At 38.1% G+C, this 10,236-nt stretch overlaps 1 protein-coding gene across 1 annotated transcript in view; it reads left to right on the forward strand.

Annotated features, from left to right (window-relative positions):
* The window catches only part of FUNDC1 (FUN14 domain containing 1), a 19,552-nt gene extending 10,585 nt beyond the window's left edge, over nt 1-8,967 (forward strand). The window contains exons 4-5 of the mRNA XM_004713197.2: nt 6,972-7,100; nt 8,573-8,967. Of these exons, the coding sequence (XP_004713254.1) occupies nt 6,972-7,100; nt 8,573-8,650 (207 nt within the window). The 3' untranslated portion in view covers nt 8,651-8,967. The remainder of the gene's footprint in view (nt 1-6,971; nt 7,101-8,572) is intronic.
* The last annotated feature ends 1,269 nt before the right edge of the window (nt 8,968-10,236 follow it).

Below are 10,236 nucleotides of genomic sequence, written 5' to 3' on the forward strand. Positions count from 1 at the left end.
GATAACAGTTGTATGAGCCCCTAATAAAATGTTTTTTAAAAAGTAAAATAAAATACAATGTTGTAAAAAAAAAAAAATCTACGTGCCTTTCCAAAAGAAAAGAAACCTCTGGAGCCTTTTAGTTTTAACCAGGATTGATAGTGGCTATTTTGGGATGCTCAGCTTGTTCGGAGCCTCATGTACTGGAAGTGGACATTTACCACTTACTGTAATCTCAAGGGGTTGGAAACTTTTTCATAAAGGGTAAGGGTAATAAATATTTTAGGCTTATAAGCCATATGGTCTCTTATCCCTACTCAACTTAGCCATTTGTAGTATGAAGGCATAGGGGGCTTCCAAAGGGTCATGGAAAATGGAATTTCTCTTTTTGAACCCTTTGAAGCCCCTGTGTAGGTAAATAAATGATTATTGTTTGAATAAAATTATACTTATTAAAACACATAGCTGGCTCGGAAGCTAGTTTGCTGATCCCTGGATTGGTGACTTTGATGGTAGATGTTATTAACCAATGAGCCATGCAGTATACCTTGATTTTCCTTCGATCACAACTCTGTTAATAAAAATATGGTATTTTGCTTGACTTTGTTTTTATGTTTACATCACTAACTCAATCCCAAAGTTTTTACCAGCCCAAATCTCCTCTCAAGTGTGGTGATATGAGTCAAATAGTCGGTAAGTTTCATCTGGCTTCCAGAGCCTTCTCTTCCGCTTGTGTTTCAGGCATGGTTGTAGATGGTATGGAGCCCTGCTGGCGCAGTGGTTGAAAGCCCTCAACTTCTTATGGAAAAGTCTGCAGTGGGAATCCACTAGCCTCTCTGTGGGAAAAAGATGTGGCAGTCTGCCTCGGTAAAGATTTACAGCCTCAGGAATGAGGCAGTTCTACTCCGTCTTTAGAGTTGCTCTGAGTCCGAGTCAGCGGTGGGCTTGGTTTTTCTGTACAGCTATTATTCTGAGAAGGAGCCCTGGTGGCGTAGTAGGCTATGCAATGAATGGGCTGCTAATTGCAAGGTCAGAATTCGAAACCACCAGCCAGTCCTTGGGAGAAAGATGAGGCTTTCTGCTCCCATAGACGTTCACAACCTCGGAAACCCACAGGGGCAGGTCTACCCTGTCCTTTAGGGTTGCCGTGAGTTGGAATCAACTCCACAGCAGTGAGTTTGGTTGTGTGTTGTTGTTGTTATCCTGGGATCTCCCTTCAGTACAATCCTGGGTCTACTATCTTGGATGATTTCCTGTATCTTGTGTGTCTTCCTTTGGTAACTTTCTGAGAGAGTGAGCATGGGAGATTTAGTTTTGAGACCTTGCATGTTTGAAAGTTTCATTTTACCCTAACATTTGAATTGGTAACATAGCTGGGTTTAGATAGTTCTCCGTTATCTTATATTTATAGTGTTGCTTGTCAGTCTAAAATCATTCTAATTCTTGAATTTTTCTATGTGGTATTTTTTGGGAGGGAATTTTCTTGATTTTTTTTTTTTTTAGTAATGATTTCCCTTTGTTTTCTCATCTTTCTCTTTTTAGTTCCTATTTATGTGGATTTTCTGGACTAGTTGTCTGATTTTCTTATCTTTACTATTTTTGTCTTTTTTGTTTACTTTCTGGATTATTTAGTCATCTTCTAACACTTATTTTTTCATTATGTTTAATTTTCACAAGCTTTTATTGTTACTCTTTCAATGTTAACGAGCAGGTTTTTGTTGTTGCCGCTTTTAACAGCTTTACTGAGGCATAGTTTAAATGTCACAAAATGAATTCTCAGCCTCCAAAATTCATCTGAGCTAGTTTGCCGTCAAGTTCTACTTCCACTTCAGTTTCAGCTGCCATAGCTTCTTGCTCCTTGTTCTTCCTTAACGAATACAGAGCTTTGAGAATAAAAATTTTAAGAGACTGGAAAGGTGGCATGTATTACGTGTGATTCCCCTCCTAGTCTATAGTTAGCACAAACGCAGCAGTTGGAGGAAAATCCCTTCAGTAAGACTTTTAGAAATAACATTATTTACTGAAGCATTTTTGAAAGCCATTTTAATTGCTGGTCTGTAGACATACCATGTTGGTGAAAGATGCTGTCGTTGAAATGCATTCTCTAATTTGAATTGATAGAAGGTTCTTGGAAATGGCAGAGGTTGAAAGTTATCTTTAATCATCAGATATTAGTTAGATGTGATCACTTTTAACAGACTGCAGGTTCAGAGAGTCTGTGCAGAATGGATTTTTTAGCATCTCTGTAAAATATTCATCTATGCAGTGACTTTTTCAGTTGGTTCAACAACACTGCAGTGACTATCTAACTGTTTATGCACATTTCCACAATCTCTTAAAACAATGCAGATATGCATATTTAAGCCTCTTGATTATTGACTAGCTGTCCAGAAAGGCTACATCAGCTTTAGTCCTGCCAGTTCTGTTTGAAAGGACCTGACACCTTGTCCCTCTCTATATACTGTGGTCTCAAGAAGGAAGTCACTGTGCACAGTCTACAATTCAGGAGTGGGAGTTACATAACACCTCCTGATGGCAGAGTATCTACGTAAATTTTATTTTAATTACTCAGCACGAAACAGAACTTTCTTTATTAATTTAGTCTATTGTTTATATCAGTATGGACTCATGACTATTTTTTTGTTGTTGTAGAACAACAAAAAAAGGAAATTTATTACCTGTATATGGTACGGTAGTAGTTGTCATCACAAACTAGCATAACCAAACAAACTGTGAATCCTACAGTATCAAGAATTTCTTGTGGGGGGTAGGAGGTTGTGGTTTTCTTTTTTAAATAAAAAGAAAAAAAATTTCTTGTTACTACCATTATTTCCATGTACAACAATTTTTTTTGGTATTGTTTCTTTTTTATAATCATTTTATTAGGGGCTCATACAACTCTTATCACAATCCATACATACATCAACTGTGTAAAGCGCATTTGTACATTCATTGCCCTCATCATTCTCAAAACATTTCCTCTCCACTTAAACCCCTGGCATCAGGTCCTCAATTTTCCCCTCCCTCCCCGCTCCCCTCTCCCTCATGAGCCCTTGATAATTTATAAATTGTTATTTTGTCATATCTTGCCCTGTCCAATGTCTCCCTTCACCCACTTTTCAGTTGTCCCGTCCCCCAGGGAGGTCACATATAGTTCCTTGTAATCGGTTCCCTCTTTCCTACCCATTCTCCCTCTACCCTCCCAGTATTGCCACTCACACCACTGGTCCTGTAGGGATCATCTGCCCTGTGTTCCCTGTATTTCCAGTGCCTATCTGTACCAGTGTACATCCTCTGGTCTAGCCAGACTTGCAAGGTAGAATTCGTGTCATGATAGTGGGAGCGGGGAGGAGACATTTAGGAACTAGAGGAGTTGTAGTTTTCATCGTTGCTACGTCACACCCTGACTGGCTCGTCTCCTCCCCGAGATCCCTCTGCAAAGGGGATCTCTAGTGGCTTACTCATGGGCTTTGGGTTTCTACTCCATTCACTATGGTAAGATTTTTTTGTTCTGATGATGCCTTATACCTGATCCCTTCGACACCTCGTGATTGCATAGGCTGGTGTGCTTCTTCCATGTGGGCTTTGTTGCTTCTGAGCTTGATGGCTGCTTGATTACCTTCAAGCCTTTAAGACCCCAGACGCTATACTTTTTGATAGCCGGGCACCATCAGTTTTCTTCACCACATTTGCTTATGCACCCATTTGTCTTCAGTGGTTGTGTCGGGAAGGTGAGCATCATAGAATGCCAATTTAATAGAAGAAAGTGTTCTTGCATTGAGGGAGTACTTGAGTGGAGGCCTAATGTGGACTCATGACTATTATATACTTTGGGTTATAATCCAATATTATTTTATTTTGCTCTAATTGTACTACCTTTCACTTTGGGGAGTTCTTTCAGATATGTGTTTATTTTTTAAAATCTCTGAATACATAAATTATCTAATTGGGGTATTTTTGTTTTAAATAATTTTCTTTTTCCTTATGAAGTGTGTGTTCTTTAAGTTTAAAAATTTTCTCTCTCCCTCTTTATTTATTTTGGTCTCCTTTTTCTTGTTATAAGCTTACTTTAATGTCTGTTCATAGTTAAGTATAGGGCACCAAACAAATGCAGTCAAATGCTCTGCCACTGAGAGGGGCACCAAACAAATGTACAAATGTGCTTGACACAATGGATGGATGGATGGATTGTGATAAGAATTGTACGAGCCCCCAATAAAATGATTTTAAAAAAAAAGAAGAATAGGGCATCAAAAGCTGATGGAAAGCCCTAAATGTGTGGATGAGACTTCCCCCTCTGGGAATCTAACCCACTAGAGAAAGGAAAAAAAATCTAAAGGTAGGGATGTGGGGTCTGGGGATGGGATTTCCTTCAATTAAACTGTCCGGTTAGATCACCTAGGATTACAAATAGGCCCATCCACATGTTCAGCATTGGGTCATTACCGGAAAACCGGATATTATTGTTAACTTGCACGTTTTTAATCTAATGATATCTCTACCCAATTCCATGAGATGCTAGTAGCATTTTAAGAAAGTCTGTTCAAAACCCACCTCTACCCCCTCAACTGCCATCTGTTGATTTGCTTTTCCCTATAATTGCCCAGACCTAGGTGGACAAGACTGAATTGATTCCTGTGTAGTCAATTTATAAAAGGTATTTGATGATTGTAGATGTACCTGAACTCCACGAGTTCAGGCTGCCCAGGGCCATCTCGATCTTAGAGTTTGCTGCTCTGTTTGGACTACTTTCCTTCAATTTGAACAGATTTCCCTCCAAAGGAAGATAGCAGTGAACTTTTCAAGCAAGAAATAGTTCTTTGAGTTCAAGTTGTTTTTTTACCACATTACTTAAATACAGCTTTGGGGGCTTAGTTGTTATTAACAGTCTTTGTTCAGTAATTCATTTATTTGCTTAACATTATCCTGGACTCGAGGAACTTACTCACAATCTCCTGGGAGAGTTAGGTCACAAGATGCTGTGACTGTGTGGAGGGGTCAGAGAGGAAGAGCCCAGAGAGGCACTACAGTATCTCCAAGTTTTTATTTTCCCAGCAACTCTTTTGACCATTCACCCAAAAACTTATATGCAGGGTTCTTTAAACTATATAAAACCATCTCAGATAACCCCAGATTTATTAATTGTCACGGACAAATGGGTATGTAGAAATGCTTTTATGTATGCTATGAGAATTTTTTTAATCTGTCTCATTAAATGACTTCCTTTATTCGTTTGCTAGGGATGGATAAAGAATGTAGGTTTTTTTTTTTAAAGAATATAGTTTATTTTATCAGTAAAACTCCTGGTATAAGGATTAATGAAAAAGAAACGTAGCTTAAAATGTTAAGTCTTGAAAAATCACAATTGAAGTGGGGATTGCTGAAGACTGGTGGCATAGATGATTTTTAAAAATTATTTTCCACACCAAATAAGAAAACCACACAGGCATATAAAATCTTTGTACTCAAAAGCTGTAGGTAAAATAAGAAGATAGCAGGTTCAGCACAAAATTAAATCCTGCAAAAGCTTCAAGGAAACGAATTGGTATGATTACTTCATATAAGTAAATACAATACATCTTTTACATTTTCTAGTAGAAAAGGTTCCTTCCCCTGAGGTCCGTCACCATCATCTCTCTGCTGGTGGCCCAAATACTGTGTCAATTAGCATCAGGAAAAGCTTTCACTTGCCATTTGGAATCACCACTCTTTGTTTGGCTGAGCTTTGAGTCTGGAGTGATAGTAAATGAATAAATACAGGAAGACTTGTAGACAAAGAAAGAAACTCTTTTTTTAAAAATCATTTTATTGGGGGCTCATATAACTCTTATCACAATCCATACATCAGTTGAAACAGGCATGTTTGTACATATGTTGTCCTCATTCTCTTCTAGACATGCCTCGGTACCAGCTCTTTTTCCCTCCCCCCTCTCCCCTACCCTCATAACCCCCCTGATGGATTGTACATTGTTATTATTTTCATCTCTCACACTGACCATTGTCTCCTTTCCCCCATGTTCTCTATTTTTCTTCCCCCTGTAGAGGGGTGTATGGTTATGTGTCGACCACTATAATCAGTTCCCCCTTTCTCCTTACCTCTCCCCCACTTCCCCCTACCCATCCGGAGTCACCATTCCCACTCCTGGATTCTGTGTGTCGTGAACTCCCATCCCTTTGTACACCTGTGTACATGTTCCGGTCTAGTCTGAACTGGGAAGCAGCACTAGGGTCATGGTAGTGGGTGGTGAGGAAGCCCCAAGGAACCAGAGGAACATAGTGTGTAAAGAAACTCTTCTATGGAATCATTCCAACAGGACATAGAACCTAAGACTCACAGTCAGCCTATTTGTTAAAACCAAATTTTTACTATCTGAAATATTTTGTGTGTGTTTCAAAGTCAGGGTGATACATTAAAGCTTATCAAACATACATTTGGAAGAAGTGATTTCTAATGGTGTATGTGTCTTAATCATTTACTTTAGTAAGTATATTTTGGTTTTATTATTTTAAGGGACCAAGTTACTGTCCCAGGAGCCCTGCTTATGTGTTGGGCTGCTAACCACAAGGTCAGCAGTTCAAAACCACTAGCCACTCTGCAGGAGAAAGATGAGGCTTTCCACTCCTGTAAAGATTTGCCGTCTTCAAAACCCAAATGAGAGTTCTACACTTTCCTGTAGGGTCATTGTGAGTCAGAATTGACTCAGTGGCAGCAAGTGAGTTTAACTTAAAATGTACTGGTTTAATACATCCTCTTATTCCTGATGTTCAGACATCGCAATGCCCTAGTAGTACCATCTGAGATTTTTTTTCTTGCTGTTAATAGGCAGTTAACTATAGTTTTTATCAACTTGATGGCAGTGGGTTTGGTTTTAGTTTTTGGTTTATAAGCTTCTTAGATTTCTTGGAACCTGATTGCATATAAATTCTTGTGCAATAGATTAGATGATAACCTAGTTGACTTAGAATTTACTATTGTTATTCTATTTTTGCAGATTGCCAGTCACAGTGGCTATGTCCAGGTTGATTGGAAGAGAGTTGAAAAAGATGTGAACAAAGCAAAAAGACAGATAAAGAAACGTGCAAATAAAGCAGCACCTGAAATCAACAATATCATTGAAGAAGTAAGACAGTAATATGTTGGCTCCTTATTTTCAGTGGGTCTTATGTAGAAGTAAATGTGACTAGGAATTATTTTCTTTAAAAAAAATTGGTGGTTTGTGCCATAGGCCTCCAGTGTTCCGTAAAATGTAGGATTAAACCACTAGGTGAATTAAATAGCAAATAATTTATAAAGTAATGTCTTGGTAGTAAACATGGATTCCACTCTCCCCAGCACCTTGAACCCCCTATGTAAAAACGGATAGCATAATTTTCCCAAACTTTTTCTTCTATTTTTACAATGTGTGTATGTGTATACAGGAGCCCTGCTGGGCCGTGGGTTAGGTTTTGAGCAGCTCCTGTCAATAAGTACAGTCTTGGAAATCCTCTCTTGGGTCGCTGTGAGTCAGAACTGACTCAGTGGCAGTGGGTTTGGTTTTCTGGATGTGTGTATATGATGTGTTGTAAGTGAAAACTACCCCCCCTCCTTTTTTGAGGTGGAATGTTTTCCTAATTTAATTTAAAAAATTTAAATCAACTAAAAGTTAAAAGATGAGTACAGTGAATACTCAAATACACTTCACCTACTCATCAAATTGTTGACACTTTGCCACACATGTTTTACCTGTGTGCATCTGTATGATTGACACCTTTTAAACACTTTTTTAAAAATCTGGACCATTTCAAACGTCGTGTCTCTTCACTCCTGAAGACTTTAGCACCTGTCTCCTAAGGATAGGGAGAATCTCCTGTAGAATTACAAGTACTATGACCACACCCAAGAAGTTAAAACATACACTACTTCCTAATCTGTAGCCGGTATTTGCAGTTTTTCTACAAAATATCCACCACTACCCCCGACCTTCAGTCAAGAAATACACATTCCGCTGACTGTCATTCTCTTTGTTGTCTGCTGTAATCTTACGACACCTTCAGCCGGTGGTTGGTTCTCCCCTTGCCCCTCATCGTTATGATGCTGACAGTGTTGAAGCATCTAGGCCAGTTTGTGCAGACTAGCTTTGACTTTCTCTGATTGCTCCCTCTTACTCATATTTGGGTTAAACATTTTACTAAAGTGATGTCAACTATACTTATTTTGACCCTGTACATTTTGTTTTACTACTTAATTGGATTAGTAATAAGTATCATTGTGTCTGCTGTGGGAATTTTTTAAGTAATCTGTGTTAATAACTTGCTGAAGGAACCATGTATGTATGTTCTATATGTGGGTTTCAGGTTGCCTGAGAGGTCATGGCTGCCAAAATACCGATTATCTCAGTAGTCACAAAGCTTACTGGGTCTGGCTCAGGGTTCCAGATTCCTTCACTTTGTTATAATTGATCATTCTGAGGATCTTGCATGGTATTTGATACCTACAATAGTAGAAACCTGGGGATTTTTGCTGAATATTTATGTGATGAAAATAGCTGAACATGTTACTTAGCTCTGGATTCAATAATTAAGCGTATTTGTGTTTCAATTTACTTTGTTTCAGGCTACAGAATTTATTAAACAGAACATCGTGATATCCAGTGGATTTGTGGGAGGCTTTTTGCTAGGACTTGCATCATAAGGACAGGAATGTTCTAACATAGTGGATGCAACTGTGACAAGAGCAGTGGTGGTATCAGGGTGTTGTCTCAGCAGCATCTGCCACCAGATTTTCTGGAGCAAGGAGCAACAACAAGCTGGACGATACTGAATTCATTACTTTATTGTTTTGCCTTCCTGAAGCTTGGCAAACTATTATCTGCTGTAAAATACCCTGTATCCTATGTCTATAGTAGTATTCTTGAGCAAAACATGGTTAGCTTTCATCATTTAAAAGAATATAGCCTCCTCCCTGGGGGATTGACAAGAGAATGGTGGGTGAAGGGAGATGTCGGACAGTTTAAGATATGACAAAATAATAATAATTTATAAATTATCAAGGGTACATGAGGGAGGGGGACGCGGGGAGGGAGGGGGAAAATGAGGAGCTGATACCAGGGGCTCAAGTGTACAAATGTATAAATGTGCTTGACACTACGGATGTTTGTATGGATTGTGATCAGAGATGTAAGCGCCCCCAATAAAAGTATTTAAAAAACAAAAACAAACACAACAACAACAAAAAGAATTTGCATCTGTTTCTAAATTAGCCTATAAAATATTATCCATGATTGCAGATTGGAAGAGGAAAAAACAATCTGTTTGTTGGATATAAGTTCAATAAGTAAGATTTTATCCTCATTTTATTTAAATAAGATATTTCTTCATTATACTTTTCAGTGTAGTAGCAATGATGAATAATTTGTATTGTTTCAGGATTAGGGATCAGTCTTTATTTTAAGAAATGTTTTCAGTAAGCTGAAGAACTGTAACATCCTTGTGTGGAAAGATTTAGAATAGAATTATTAAGGATGTTAAACGGACTACTGATGTATTTTCATATCAATTTTTAGGTTCCTTTTTCTATTTGGGTTTTAATATACTTATTTTTACCTAAAGTTCTACTTTGCTTAAATAATTGTAATAGACAATTTGAAAGAAAGTCTTTTGAAGCAAATATTACATGTTGAAAGCTACCTTTTCTTTCTTTGTTCCTTTTTTTAATGTCTGCACAGGTATCTTCTTGTATGAGTTTCCAGTTTTTAAAATTTGTTCTTCATGGTAGCATGGACAGAAATAATTTCTGAGTGTATATAGTTGGGCAAGTTATTTATTTTATTAACCTTGGATGAACTTCCATTCTCATTTCTGAAATTCCTAATTATTACTCTGGCCTCTGGTCAAAAAGCGGTAAAGGTCACTTAAGATTTAGTAGTAGAGGCTGAATTTTCTGTTTGAAGAACAGTGATTTCATGTGTAACTAAGAAATTGTAGCTTCAAGAGAACTGTTCCCTTGATCTGGTCTGAGATGTAAGTGGGAAGGATTTCAGGCTTTGGCTCTCATTTTATTGGTTGGACCTTAAGCCAGTTCATTGTGTCTCCGGGCCAACATTACACTCCCTCAGAGACTCCTTTGTTACGTTTTCTGTATTGTTAAGTTTTGTCTGTGGCAGTCTAGTTTGGAGTTGTAAAGAAAAAAACCAGAACAATCTGTGTTAGGGGTCTTCAGATTGGAAAGATTTTGCTCAGGCTACCACCTTTCCATAGGCAGTCCCATCATATAGTTTC

Source organism: Echinops telfairi, unplaced genomic scaffold, assembly GCF_000313985.2.
Source record: "Echinops telfairi isolate 266 unplaced genomic scaffold, ASM31398v2 ScPeMD7_19;HRSCAF=73, whole genome shotgun sequence".
Classification (NCBI taxonomy): domain Eukaryota; kingdom Metazoa; phylum Chordata; class Mammalia; order Afrosoricida; family Tenrecidae; genus Echinops; species Echinops telfairi.